The sequence below is a fragment of the Somniosus microcephalus genome, unplaced genomic scaffold (genome assembly GCF_052327205.1).
Source record: "Somniosus microcephalus isolate GS21.2 unplaced genomic scaffold, FLI_Smic_1.0 unresolved_chr7, whole genome shotgun sequence".
In the NCBI taxonomy this organism is placed as follows: domain Eukaryota; kingdom Metazoa; phylum Chordata; class Chondrichthyes; order Squaliformes; family Somniosidae; genus Somniosus; species Somniosus microcephalus.
Window position 1 is genome coordinate 46220280 of NW_028225185.1, and position 15392 is coordinate 46235671.

The 15392-nt window shown below is 46.0% G+C and overlaps 1 protein-coding gene across 1 annotated transcript in view; it reads left to right on the plus strand.

The window, feature by feature from the left end:
• The window catches only part of LOC147086878 (immunoglobulin superfamily member 1-like), a 108358-nt gene that overhangs the window by 49965 nt on the left and 43001 nt on the right, over positions 1–15392 (plus strand). Inside the window, exons 8-9 of the mRNA XM_085978348.1 lie at positions 2027–2323; positions 11913–12002. Coding sequence (XP_085834474.1) covers positions 2027–2323; positions 11913–12002 — 387 coding nt within the window. The remainder of the gene's footprint in view (positions 1–2026; positions 2324–11912; positions 12003–15392) is intronic.

A 15392-nucleotide genomic window follows, 5' to 3' on the forward strand; every position in this document is an offset into this window, starting at 1 on the left:
ACCTCACTTTTAGGTATGCCTGGTGCTGCTCCTGCACTTCTGCACTCCTCATTGAACCAGAGTTGGTCCGCTCGCTTGATGTAATGGTACAGTGAGGGATATGCCGTGCCATGAGGTTACAGACTGTGGTTGGAGTACAATTCTGCTGCTGCTGATGGCCCACAGCGCCTCATAGATTTCCATCGATTTTGAACTGCTCGATCTGTTCTGAATCTATCCCATTTAGCACGGTGGTAGTGCTGCACAACACAATGGAATGTGTGCTCAGTGTGAGGATGGGACTTTGTCTCCACAAGGACTGTGCGGTGGTCACTGCTAGCAATGCTGTTATGGACAGATGAATCTGTGACTGGGAGAATGGTGAGGACGAGGTCAAGTAGATTTTTCTCTCGTGTTGGTTTTCTCACCACATGCACAGTCTGGCAGCTATTTTCTTCAAGGCACGCTCAGTAGTGATGCTACCGAGCCGTTGTTGGTGATGGTAATTGTGTCCCCCTACCTAAAGAACATTCTGTGCTTTACTACCCTCAGTGCATGGGTTTCCTTGCCAATGATTTATCTTAAGCCATGAGACTTCATGGGGTCCGGACATAATGTTCAAGACTACCAGGGCTACTATTCCCCACTGTATATCACTGTGTTATAGGACAGAAGTTACCCAGGGATAGTGATGGAGGAGTCTGGGACGTCTGGCTGAATGGTATGATTATATGAGTATGAATATATCAGGCTGTTGCTTGACTAGTCAGTGAAACAGGTCTCCCAAATTTGACACAACTGAGGAGGGCTTTTCAGGGTTGACTGTGCCTTTGCCGTATCCAAATTCTGTGCCTCGGTCAATGCCGATGTGGTTTTATTCTTATTGTTTTCCCTAGCGGTTTTGTTCAACTGAGTTGCTTGATTGGCCATTTCAGAGGGCAGTGAAGATTCAATCACATTTCTGTGGGTCTGGAGTCGCATGTGGGCCGGACAGGGTAAGGATGGCAGATTTCCTTCGCTAAACGGCTTTAGTAAACCAGATGGGTGTTTACGAAAATCCGGTTGTTTCATGGTCACCATTACTGATACTACTCCAGAACATTTAATTAACTGAATTTAAATTCAGCTGCCGTGTTGGAATTTGAAATCATCTCTCCGGATCATTAGTCCAGGCCTCTGGATTACTGGTCCAGTAACATAACCAGTATCGTACTGCACCCGGCATTCACAGTGCATGATGGGTGAGAGAGTTGATGTTAAAGGTGGTGAATGGGCTGCAGATTAGGGGGACTGTCTTGTCCGGGATGACATCGAGCAGCTTTTGCATTGTTACAGCTATAACCACCCAGGACGTTACATAGAAACATAGAAGATAGGAGCAGGAGTAGGCCATTCGGCCCCTGGAGCCTGCTACGCCATTCAATGAGATCATGGCTGATCATTCAAATTCAGTACTCTGCCCCTGCTTTCTCCCCATATCCCTTGATCCCTTTAGCCTTAAGAAATATATGTAACTCCTTCTTGAATATATTTAATGAATTGGCCTCAACTTCCTTCTGTGGTAGCGAATTCCACAGGTTCACCACTCTCTGGGTGAAGAAATTCCTCCTCATCTCTGTCCTAAAATGGCTTACCCCCTTATCCATAGACTGTGACCACTAGTTCTGGACTCCCCCGCCATCGGGAACATCCTTCCTGCATCTAGTCTGTCTAGTCCTGTCAGAATTTTATGAGTGCCAATGAGATCCCCTCTCATTCTTCTAAACTCCAGCGAGTATAAGTCCAATCGACCCAATCTCTCCTCATACGTCATTCCTGCCATCCCAGGTGTCAGCCTGGTGAATATTCGCTGCACTCCCTCCATGGCAAGAACATCCTTCCTCAGATAAGGCAAACAAAACTGCACACAATAATCAAGATGTGGATGAGTGGATTTTCGTTGCATTCGCCCCTTCTGTTGCCTCCGGTGTATTACAGTTTAGCTTACAGTAATAAGACTGAGTTGTATTTCAATGGATCGTCACTGCTTGTTCCTTTCCAATTACAGGCCTACACCAACCAAATATATCAGTGGATTCTAGACTTCTGGTAAAGCGTGGCAAAGTCACTTTTAATTGTACAAGCCCCCGGGAGCTTTTCGGACTCACATTTTACTTAAACAGATGTGAGGAAGCGAATTGCTCAGAAGTCCTGCCTGCTGCTGCAGGGAACAGTTCTGTCACCTTCATCGTCGAGAATATAGATCAAGCCGCTGGTGGGAATTACACATGTCTGTATAAAGTCGATATGAGGGGAAGGCTGCTAACCTCGGCTCCGAGTGACCCTGTGCTTATAACTGTGAGAGGTGAGTGAGATTCACACGGTCACGTTGTTGATCTGAAAGGCGGGAATTGTGTTTTTCTTTTTCATTTCAGCTCCAAACGTTGGATGGTTTTATTTCTCCAATTCCGATCAAAAGTTTTATTCTTTAGTTTTGTCCCGTAATTCCTCACTGATCCCCTAATAGTCCAGGGTTGTCTCGCAGAGAATCTGACAAAAAAATAACATCGGCGCTGCGGTAGTTATGGGAAGATAATTTAACCCAATAAACAAAAGACAAACAAACTGCCGATGCTGTAATGATACAACACGCCAGGCAGCGTGTGTGGAGAGAGCGGGTGAGTTTGGAGCAAGGGCCAAATCTAAAAGGTTAACTTGTCTGCTCTGTCTGCAGATGTGCAGTTTTGCACAGTGAGTATAGGAACAGTAAGATAAAGAACATAAGTACATGAGAAAAAGGAGCAGCAATAGGACATTTGGCCCCTCAAGCTTGCTCCCCATTCAATAAGATCATGGCACATCTTGTACCTTATCTCCACTTCCCTGCCCTATCCCCATATCTCTTGATTCCCTTAATATTGAAAAATCTATCGACCTCTGCCTTGAATATGCTCAACGACTGGGCCTCCAAAGCCCTCTGAGGTAGTGAATTCCAAAGATTCACCGCCCTCTGAGTGAAGACATTTCTCCTCATCTCAGTCCTAAATGGCCGACACCCTATCCTGAGACTGTGACCCCTGGTTCTAGACTCCTCAGCCAGAGGAAACATCCTCCCTGCATCTGCCCTGTCAAACCCTGTAGAATTTTGTATGTTTCAGTGAGATCACCTCTCATCCTTCTAAACTCTAGAGAATATAGGCCTAGTCTACTCAATCTCCCCTCATAGGATAACCTCCCCATCCCAGGAATCAGTCTGGTGAACCTTCGTTGCACTCCCTCTATGGTAAGTGTATCCTTCCTTCGGTAAGGAGGCCAAAACTGTACTCAATACTCCAGGTGTGGTCTCACCAGGGCCCTATACAACTGCAGTAAGACGTCTTCATTCTTATACTCAAATCTTGCAAAAACGGCCAAACTACCATTTGATTTCCTAATTGCTTGCTGTACCTGCATGTTAACTTTCAGTGATTCGTGTACAAGGACACGCAGGTCCCTCTGTAGCCCAACATTTCCCAATCACTCATCATTTAAAAAATACACTGCTTTTCTCTTTTCCCCAGCAGGTTAATGCGTGGTTGGGTAAATGTTACAGGTGGAACGATTTCATATTTCTGGGCCATTAGAACCAGTTCTGGTGCGGTGGGAGCTGCACAAAATGGAAGGGTTGTGCCTTAACAGGACTGGGTGTAATATTGGGCCAGAAATTCAGCTCGTAGGCTTCCCGTGGCTGCAAGCCCCTGACCTGCACTTACCTAGCACGCCAGCCATTGTGATGTGTGCCCGCGTGGGTTTCTGATCCTGGGCCTCCTCCAGCTGCCGGCGCGCTGTGCTTGCATATCCCAGGGGCGCAGTTAGTTTTGAGCATCCCCTGGGATCACGTGGGCCATGCAGATCCAATCGTAGCAGGGAATCTCTATTCATAGATTTGACAGGAAGACCTGTCAAATCTATGAATAGAGATCGCCCCAAAACCTAACTAAAACTTCAAATACATCGTTTTTTTAAATCGTAATTTTAAAATAACTATAAAATAACTATTTTTAAACAACAATTTACATTTTTGAAAAAGTTAATTGCAGTTTTTAACGGGGCTAAAAATAAACTTACCTTGCTTTACAGTATTTAAAATTAATAAACCTCTGGAAAATGTTTGAATTTGATTTAATTCGCCACTTGCCTTGTTAAAAGCAGGCCTTGCGCCTGCTTTTTAAAAGCGTAACTGCTGGAGACTTACCCTCCTGGAGAAACCTGCAAAGAAACCGGAAGTTCCAGGCGTACGTGCAGCCTCTCTGGTGCACACGTTCGACCTGTGAACCCCTTCCTTCAGGGGAATGGAAGTTCTGGTTTCCCGCGCATGCACAGTACATGCACGAAACCGGCCCTTTCGTTGGGCCTATGCGTGAGTACCCAGCGCATACTCACCCGTGGGGACACGAATTTCTGGCCCATCATCGCCGTGAGGTTAACTAGTGCTGTGGGGAGTAAGTTGAATCTCATTTGGCAGGGTAACGAGGATGAAGCAGCAGAGAGGAGAAACAAGGTGCACATTTAACTAAGAAAAACAGCAGTAAATTAAAGAGTTGCTCATTAACTGGAGGGATCAGACAGGGGAGAAATGCAATCCAGACTAAGGTGGGTTCGGAGTGCATGTGTACAAATGCACAGAGCGTGGGTTATAAGGTTGGCGACCTGCACGTACACGTTTTTACGTGGGATTGTGAGATAGTGGTAAAAATGGGGAGGTGGATCAAGCCAGGGGAGGAATGGGAGCTTAATGTTCCCAGGCTAATATATATTCAGGGAATAAAAGGAAGGATGAACGAAGGGTGCAGTGTTCATCTAAGATGCTGTTACAGCACTGGGGCAGGATGATGTGCTTGAGGGTTCAAAGATGTGATCTATTTGGGTAGAGTTAAGGAATAGATGAGGAGGCGTTACGCTGCTGGGGTTATACCATAGGCCACCAAATAGTGAGAAGGAGATAGAGGAGAAAATTTGCATACAAATTTCAAAAATTGATTCCAGGAATGAGAGGGTTGTCCGATGAGGAGAGATACAATAAACTTGGCCTATAATCTCTGGAGTTGAGAAGAATGAGAGCTGATCTAATTGAAACGTACACAATACTTAGAAGGCTTGACAGGGTAGATGCTGAATGGTTGTTTCCCCCACCTGGGGAGTCCATAACTAGGGTCATAGGGGGAGAAATTCGGTATCGACCCATTTGGGGCGCAATTATCACCTCTGACTGCAAACTTGGCTTTTGTCGCCCCTGGAGGTGATTGGAGCACTAGATCAGGTGCTTCACATCTGTCTTAAGGCGCAAAGGCCGAGGAGCGAGGCGCTAACTCACAGCGCTGGCGAAGATCATGTGATGTCAGTCAGCAATGGAACACAGACACACTGGCACTGGCCAATTCTTAAAGGGGAGTTCTGATGAATGGTCATCGGCCTGAAACGTTAACTCTGTTTCTCTCTTCACAGATGCTGCTTGACCTGCTGAGTTTTTCCAGCATTTTCTGTTTTCATCTTAAAGGGAAGGGTTTATCTTGGTCTCCATCCACATCCTGTTCATTGCAGCCTTGAGTCTCGGCCTGGAGAGGCCTGTACATCAAATCTGCTGGAAAGAACAATGGAGAGGCCCAGGGAAAGAGCTCAGAGTGCAGCCCCCACATTCTCTTCTAAATAGATACAAGGAAGGGCAAATCAAAATGAACATGAACATGCTGCTCAGTACCCAAAACTCCTTCACACAGCTTTGAATCTCTCCAGATCTTTCTCTCTCTCTCAGAATGCATGGTGCAAAAACATCGCCGACAAAAAAAGGCAGGAAGCGGCCGCCTTTATACAGCACTCCCCTAGTCCCTTCCTGCCTGCAAAACGCTCCACTCAACCTGTCGTTGCCTGTGGTAGGCATTAAGGCAGGGGGCGCCACTCAATTTCCTGTCCGGGTCATTGCGCACTCGACTGACGTCACGATCTGCCAGCACAGGAGATTGTGGCGGTTGTGTTTAGTGCCGCCACAAAATGTCTGGTCAATTTCACAAGAGGCGAAGATATCGCCTCGCCCGGGCGCTGGTTGGTTTGTGTCCCACTTAGCGCCCTCATAAGGTGCTAACGGGTGGCGCTACCAACTGAATTTTCCCCCCTTAATCTCAGGATAAGGGGTCGTCCATTTAGGACTAAGATAAGGAGAAATGTATTCACTCAGAGTTATGAATCGTTGGAATTCGCTAGCACAGAGGGCTGTGAATACACAGTCATTGAGTATAATCAAGGTTGAGATATATAGATGTTAGGACAGTAAGTGAATCAAAGGAAATGGAGTGGGGTGGGAGAGTGCAGCTGGTGTAGAAGTTAAACCATGATCTTATTGAATGTCGGAGCAGGCTCGAGGGCCCGTATGACCTACTCCTGCTCCTATATTCACAGAATCACAGAAACCCCACAGTGCAGATAGAGGCCATTTCGGCCCATCGAGCCTGCACCGACACATATCCCACCCGATCCCCGTAACCACTACACCAACACATATCCCACCCTATCCCTGTAACCCCACGTATTTAATCACCCTAACACTAAGGGTCAATTTATCATAGCCAATTAACCTAACCCGCACATCTTTGGACTGTGGGAGGAAACCGGAGCACCCGGAGAAAACCCACGCAAACACGGGGAGAATGTGCAAACTCCACACAGACAGTCGCCCGAGGCCGGATTCGAACCTGGGTCTCTGGCGCTGTGAGGCAAAAGTGCTAACCACTATGCCACCGTGCTGCCCGTGTTATATTCTTAAAGATGTAATAACAATAAAGTATTGAAAATGAAGGACATCAATTATGCTGGGAAATTAGTATTGTTAATGGCAACTTTGGGAAGGGATCAGTGAATTACTGAAATTTGTACAAAAGAACATTCTTAACCACTGTGTTTCCAATCCAACAAGGAAATAAGCTCTAATACAAAAGCAAAATACTGCAGATTATGGAAATCTGAAAGAAAAACAGAATATGCTGGAAATTCTCAGCAGGTCAGGCAGCATCTGTGGAGAGAGAAACAGAGTTAACGTTTCAGGTCGATGATCCTTCGTCAGAATTCTCGGTCCAGTGAGTTAAAACATGATCTGCCCCTAATGGATTGGAATCAAAGACTGGCGTGTAAACAGTAAATGAGCAATGGGAGGTCTTCAAATGGACATAGTTCGGATGCAGTCTAGATCCATTCCCATGCAGGGGACAGGAAGGGCAGTCAAAGTTAAAGATATGGAGATTGAAATGAGAGAGAAAAAGGAGATTTATAATAAATATCGTTCATAATGCAACAGAGAACCAAGCTGAATATGGAAATTGCAGAGGACAACTGGAAAAGGAAATAAGATGGGCAAAGAGAGTGTATGAGAATAGATTAGCGGGTAACCTAAAAGGGAAAGCAAAAGTATTTTATAAACATATAAATAGTAAAAGGGTAGTCAACGGAATGGTGGGGCTGTGTAGGGACCAACAAGGAGATCGCCTTGTTGAGGCAGAGGCCATGGCTGAGGTATTATAGGATTACTTTGCATCTGTCTTCACGAAAGAAAAGGCTGCTAATGTCGACAACAAGTACGTGTATCAATACAGTGCCTTTAAGGTAGGAAAACGTCCCAAGGAGCTTCAAAAATAAAAGTAAAGTAGGAAGCAGTCGAGAAATTGGATAGGATGCAATATATAAAGTGGATTTACTTTGGCAACGGTCGAACTAGAAAAGCCCCACGGTCCAGATGGGACGCTTCTTACATTGCTGATGGAAGGAAGGGTGGAGACAGCGTATGCTCTGGCCTCAATCTCCCAATCCTCCTTAGATACAGGAGCGGTTCCAGAACACGGGAGGATTCCAAATGTTACACTATTGTTCACTACAGGGTAGAGGGATAAACCCGGTAAATACAGGCCAGTCAGCCTAACATCAGTGATGGGAGACATTTCCTCCATTATATTCGGGACAGAATATTTGGCACCTGAAAGAACATGGTTTAATCAAGCACAGCCAGCATGGATTTGTTAAAGGGAAATAACAACATGAAACGCTGTAAAAAGTCAGCAGGCCAGGCAGCTTCGGTGGAGAGAGAAACAGAATCAACGTTTCAGGTCAATGACATTTCGTCAGAACTGGAAAAAAAGAAGGAAATGGAAAGCAAGTTTGGGGGCTGGGAAAAGGGAATAAAAGGGAAGGTCAGTGATAGGATTGAAGGCAGGAGAGATTAAGAGACATTGAGAGACATTAAGAGATAGTCAAGGCGAGAGGAGGTGGTAATGGGACAGGTTAAGGAATAAAGGATGGCTCTAGATGGGGTGTGAATTGCGCTGGAAGAATGAAGGACAGCTGAAGAGAGGGAAGAATAAAACAAAAAGTGTGGATAAAAAAAGAAGAAAATATACATATGTGATAGGGGCCGAGGTTATGATCTGAATTTGTTGAACTCTATGTTGAGTCCAGAGGGCTGTACCGTGCCTAATCGGAAGATGAGGTGCTGTTCCTCGAGCTTACGCTGAGCTTCTGTGGAACAATGCAAGAGGCCGAGGACAGTGAGGTCTGAGTGGGAATGGGGTGGTGAATTAAAGTGACAGGCCACCGCTTGCTCGGGGTCCCCCTTATGGACTGAACAGAGGTGTTCCGCAAAGCGGTCACCCAATCTGCTTTTGGTCTCCCCAATATAGAGGAGAACACATCGTGAGCAGCGAATACGGTATACTAAATTGCAAGAAGTACAAGTAAATCACTGTTTCACCTGGAAGGGGTGTTTGGGGCCTTGGACGGTGGGAAGGGGGGACGTATAAGGGCATGTGTTGCATCTCCTGCGCTTACACGGGAATGTGCTGGACGAAGGGGAAGGGGTGCTGGGGCTGGTAGAGGAGTGGACTAGGGTGAAGTGGAGGGAGCGGTCCCTACAGAATGCTGAAAGGGGAGGTGAGGGGATCACGCTGGAAGTGGCAGAAATGGTGGAGGATGATCCATTGACTGTGGAGGCTGGTGGAGTGAAACGTGAGGACAAGAGTAACCCTATCTTGGTTCCGGGAGGGAGGGGCAGGGGAGTGGGCAGAAGTACGGCAGATCGAACGGACACGGTCGAGGTCCATGGCAACCACAGTAGAGGGGAATCCTCGGTTGAGGAAAAAGGAAGACATGTCGGAAGCACTGGTATGGAAGGTGGTATCGTCAGAGCAGATGCAGCAGGGATGGAGAAACTGGGATAATGGAATAGAGTCCTTACAGGAGGCTGGGTGGGAGGAAGTGTAGTCCAGATAGCTGTGCGAGTCAGTGGGCTAGTAGTGAATGTTAGTCAATAACCTATCCCCAGAAATGGAGGCGGAGAAGTCGAGGAAGGGAAGAGTCGGAGATGGACCATGTGAAGGTGAGGGAAGGGTGGAAATTGGAAACAAAGTGAATGACATTTTCTAGTTCAGGGCGAGAGCAGGAGACGGCACCGATACAGTCATCAATGTACATTTGTTAAAGGTAAATCGCATTTAACTTTCTTGATTGAGTTACTTGATGAAGTACAGTACATGGTTGATGAACGTGGTGGGTTTCATGTTGTGTCTATTGACTTTCAAAAGGCGTTTGATAAAGCTTCACATAATAGAATATTCGCACAATTGAAGCCCTCGAGATTGAAGGGGTAATGGCAGCATGAATACGGAACTGGCTATTAGACCACAAGGTGAGAGCAGTGGGGAAATGCTGTTTATGAGTCTGGAGGGAACGGTATGAGGGCCACTATATTTTAGTGAGCTGGACTTGTGAATGAAAGGCATAATCTTACAGTCCACTGATGACACGAAACTCGAAAAGTAAAGAGTGAGAAGGAGAGTAGGATATGACAAAGAACATAGGAAGACAAATTACCGATGCAGTTTAAAGCAGTGAAGTGTGAATTGATGCATTTTGGATGAAGGAATGAGTAGAGACAGTATTAACTAAATGGTACAACTCTACAGATGGTGCAGGAACAGAGAGACCTCGGGCTTTACGTGCACAAGTCTGAAAGTGGCACGGCATGTTGATAAGGCTGTTATAAAGGCATACGAGCTCGTTGACTTTATTAAAAAAGGCCTAGTGTAGAGAAGCCAGGCAACTTTGTGAAACATTTCTAAGTCACTGTATCGATCCCAGCTGAATTATTATTTCTAATCCTGGGCACCACATTTTAGGGAGGACATCAAGGCCGTGGAGAGAGTGCAGAGGAGATATTCTAGAATGGTACCAGGGATGAGGGAATTCATTTTTGTAGAGTTGTTTGCCGTAAAGCAGAGAATGCTAAGAGGACATTTAATTGATGTGTTCAAAACCATGAAGGTTATTGATAGAGCAAATAAGGAGAAACTGTTTCCAGTGGCAGGAGGATCGGTAACCAGAGGACACAGATTTAAGGTGATTGGAAAAAGAGCCATAGATGAGATTAGGGAACAATACGTAACGAGTTAATGGCCCAGAAATTCGGGTCTCCACGGGTGAGTACGCATGGGGTACACACCTGTAAGCCCAATGGAAGTGCCGGTTTCATGCATGCACTGCGCATGCGCAGGAAACCAACACTTCCATTCCTCTGAAAGAAGGGGTTGACAGGTGGAATGCGTGTGCCGGAGAGGCAGCATGTGTGCATTGAACTTACGTTTCTTTTCCACGTTTCTCTGGGAGGGTAAGCCTCCTGCAGTTACACTTTTAAAAAGCAGGCGCAAGGCCTGTTTTTAACAAGGTAGCTGGTGAATTAATTAAAATTAAAACATTTTTTCCACAGGTTTATTACTTTTAAATACTTTAAAGAAAGGTAAGTTTATTTTTAACCCTGTTAGAAAATGTAATTAATGTTCTCAAAAATTTAAACTATTGTTTAAAACAGTTATTTCATGTAATTTATAGTTTATTTTAAAAATGTGATGTTTTATAAAATTTATTTGAGGTTTCAGTTATGTTTTGGGGCTTATAGTATTTATAGTTTTGACAGCTCTTCCAGTCCAACTTATAAATGAAGCCCTGCTACCATTGGCTCTCCATGGCCCACGTGATCCCAGGGCACGCATCGAACTAACTGCGCCCCTGGGATACGCAAGCACTGAGCGCCGGCAGCTGGAGGAGGCCCAGGATCGGAATTCCACGCAGGCCCACAGCACAACAGCCTGCTCGCACCCGCGGAAGCCCCCGACCCGAATTTCTGGGCCATTATGATCTGGAATGCATTGCCTGAAAGGATAGTTGAATCAGGTTCAATAGCAACTTTATAAGGGAAATGGATGAATACTTGAAGGGGAGAAAATTGCAGGATTTTGGGGAAAGAACAAAGCAGTGGGACTAATTGGATAGCTCTTTCAAAACCCGACACTGGCACAATGGACCGAATGGCCGCCTTCGGTGTTGTAAATTTCTATGATGACATGATAAGTCCGAGCTTACAGAATTAAACGAATTAATTACCACACTGACAGTGTTATATTCTTGCAGCTAATTGGGAAGAATTAAACAGTCGCCTGCTCCCAGGAGTGCAGTAAACATTGAAGGGAGGAGTCAGCGTACAAATTAGATGATTAAATTAATCGACCAGTGGAAATTGAACTTTGTGTTGTGTCGTATTTTCCTGCTAGTGCATGACATCATCCTAGTGCCAAACCATCCTTGACCTTATTTCTGATTCACTAAATGTGCAGCACTGTTGACTCTTATAAAAGAGAGCAGTGGAGATAGAATTAGCGTGTGAAATGTTGATGCATGATATCAGAACAGTGGAAAACTAAGGAATCACTAAAAAAAAGGATTGTGATGTCATCTCAACCTTGTAATTTATTCTTCTATTCTGGGGCTTACTCCGGTTGCTCCAGGATCCCAATGCATATTAAATAGTTCCGTTAATCAGTAAGTTATTAGTTCATGTACAAACTATTGATTAATTTGGTTCCAATCTGTCCCTTTATCTCATTTAGAAACATCGGCTGGGCTGGAGGCGGGAGTTGGCTCTGTGGTGGTTCTGATTCTGATCCTTGCTCTGTTGGGTGTATTCATCTGGAAGAAAGGTAGGTTAAACAACACATCGAGTTCAGTCATTACAAACACACGGACTAAGCTCACTTTCATCTCCTTTCTTCCCAGCTCCTAACCATTTCCACCAACCATCTACCACTGGACCTCTAACCTCGGACAGTAAATGGAAGGAGAAATGGAAGGATAATGAACGGTGAAGTAGCTAAGGGGCGAAGTTAGAAATGAGCTAAAGCAGACATTGCCCAAGCCTCAAGACATTTGAGAGAGGTGTAGGCCATTCAGCCACTCAAGCCTGTTCGCCATTCAGTTAGATCATGGTTGATCTATATCTTAACTCTATCTACACACCTTGATTCCATGGTTAAAGAAGGTCCTGATCAAACAGTTTTGCTTCGTGATTAGACTTCACTCTGGGCCCGGCCATCGCTCGGGGCCAACCGTAGCAAACTCTTTTTCATCCCAATTGTCCCTCCCACCGTTAATCCCAAGCAGCAGAACTCTGGCTGCTTCTGCATCCCGCACTTCATTCGATCCACCGTTGCCGGCCGAGCCATCAGCAGTCTAGGCCTTACGCTATTGAAAGCTCTGCCTAAACATTATTGCATCCATTGGTCAGGGAGTAAAATCATGCAGCGTGTCTGACCAGCGTCTGACCTGTTCATTACACGGTGAGTAAAGTTAGTTTAAAATTATACCATTTGGGTTTTTTCATAATACAGTTGGATGTTGTGCCGGGAGTTTAATTTAACTTGTACAATATGTTTTGTATCCTAATGACCTAGTCTGCTCTTTCACTTTTCTCATGTTCCTATTTTGTAAGCTCGTAATTAGCTCCAGGCTGCTAACATTTGGTCATTCCTTCCAGGGAGATCGAGAAGCAGCGGAGAAATGAGGTAGAACACTAATGTTGAATTGTCACTGTTATCATTCATCGTTTTACAACAGTAGAATCATAGAATCTTAGTCATAACGGCACAGAAGGAGGCCATTCGGCCCATCGAGTCCGTGCCATCTCTCAGTAGAGCAACCCAGTCAGTCCTATTCCCCCGCTCCATCCCCGTAGCCCTGCAAGTTTATTTCCCTCAAGTTCTTATCCAGTCTCCCCTTGAAAACATTGAGTGTTTCCACTTCCACCACTTCCTTCAGCAGGGAGTTCCAGGTCATCACCACCAGCTGTGTTAAAAAGTTTTTCCTCACCTCCCCCTGTATTTCTGGCCCAAAAACTTCAATCTGTGTCCCCTAGTCCTTGTACCATCAACTAGTGGGAACAACCAATCCCCATCTAGCCTATCCAAACCCGTCATAATCTTGAACACCTCCATCAAATCACCCCTCAAACTCCTTTGCTCTATTGAAAGCAAATCCAGCTTCTCCAAATTGTCCTTGTAGCTAAGGTTCATCCATTCCAAGAACCATTCTGGTAAATCTCCTCTGCACCCTCTCAAGGGCCTTCACATCCTTCCTATAGTGTGGTGGCCAGAACTGGATGCAATACTCCAGTTGTGGCCTAACCAGCGCTTTATAAAAGGTCAGCATAACTTCTCTACTTTTATACTCAATACCTCTATTTATGAAGCCCAAGATCCCATATGTTTTTCTAACCACTCTCTCAATGTATCCCGCCTCCTTCAGGGACCTATGCACATTTAGTCCCAGGTCCCTCTGTCCCTGCACACTCTTTAAAACTGTGCCATTAAGTGTATATTGCCTCTCCCTGTTCCTTCTGCCAAAATGCATCACATCACACTTCTCTGTATTAATTTCCATCTGCCACTTGTCTGCCCATTCTGCTAGCCTTTCTATGTCCTGTTGCAGTCGATTGGTATCATCCACACTTTTAGCCATACCCCCAAGTTTGGTGTCGGCTGCAAATTTAGAAAGTCTACTCTGTGTTCCAATATCCAGGTCATTTAAATATCAAAAAAACCAGTGACCCCAGCTCTAACCCTTGTGGAACACCAGTCTACCATCCTCCAGTCTGAAAAACAGCCTTTTACCACAGCTCGCTATTGTCTGCCTTTTAGCCAGTTCCCTATCCATGCTGCCACTGGCCCACCTATTCCATGAGCATCGATTATGTTAACCAGCCTTCTATGTGGTACTTTGTCAAACGCCGTCCAAAAATCCATGTAGGCAACATCCATTGCATTCCCACAACATCCATTACATTGGACCACTGACCAAGCCGAACCGAAACAACACCCAGGCAATTATTGTGAGAAGAGGGGTGTTCTTACTTATAATCTACTCCTCACAATAATAGGGTTCACAGCATCAAATGTGAGCTGTCATAGAATTATTAAGCAGAGAATAATTTCTTAATCAATTAGAGTCATAGGGGGAGAAATTCAATTGGTGGTGCCAGCCGCTAGCACCTTAAGAGAGCGATCAGTGAGGCGTGAAGCAGCTAGCGCCCGGTAGTGGCGCGACCTGCACCTCTCGCGAAATTGAGCGGACATTTAGCGGCGGCGCAAAACCGCAATGCCTGCTCAGCTGCACGTGCTGATCCTGACGTCATTTCATAGTGCAATGCCCTTGGTGCACCCCGAACCGGAACTTCAGTGGCGCCCCCCTTCTTTCTGCCTGGCGCTCCCAGCGACTGGTTGAGTGGAATGGTTCCCAGTCGCTGTGGGGCTGGGGGGACGCTATTTAAAGGGGGCTCTTCCTGGCTTCTTAGTGGTAGCCATTTTTGGACGACTCCTTCTGTGTGAGAGAGAGAGAGATTTGCAGAGAGGCAAAGGGAGAGAGCTTTCTGCATTGACTCAGCGCTCGCACAGGTACTTCTGCCTTCAGCCCAGAACTTTGCAGGTGGATTGATTTTTCTGTGCCATAGCCTTGAGTGGCCAAATATTATCGGGGCTGCAATGGGTGGAAACGTTGGTTTCTCCATTGAATTGAGAGGGCTCAGAGACGCAAAGAGAGAGTGCCAATCATGGCCAGATGGAGGAGGGCCAACAGGCGTCGGCACAGGAGGCCTTACCCTCCCAAGGTATACCGCCAGCAGTTCTCATACCTCAACATGTCTGAGGAGCATTGTATTCGGAAGCATCGATTCAGAAGGGAAGTAGTAACTGTGCTCTGCCACCTGCTTCAGCCAGATCTGCAGCCTCAGCTGAGGAGCAGGACGTCTCTGTCGGTGGCAGTGAAGGTGACAGTGGCTCTCAACTTCTATGCCACCGGCTCCTTCCAAGCCGCTACTGGGGACAGTGCCAATGTCTCCCAGTTCCCGGTGAATTGCGGCATCCGCCAGGTCATGAATGCCCTCTTTAAAAGGAGACTTCGGTACTTTTCCATCCCCATGACCCTGGACAAGCAGCAAGAGCGTGCAATTGGATTTGCAAGAATAGCGGGCATCCCCATGGTTCAGGGTGCCATTGACTGCATGCATGTGGCTTTGCGGGCGTCTCTAGAGAATGCCGAGG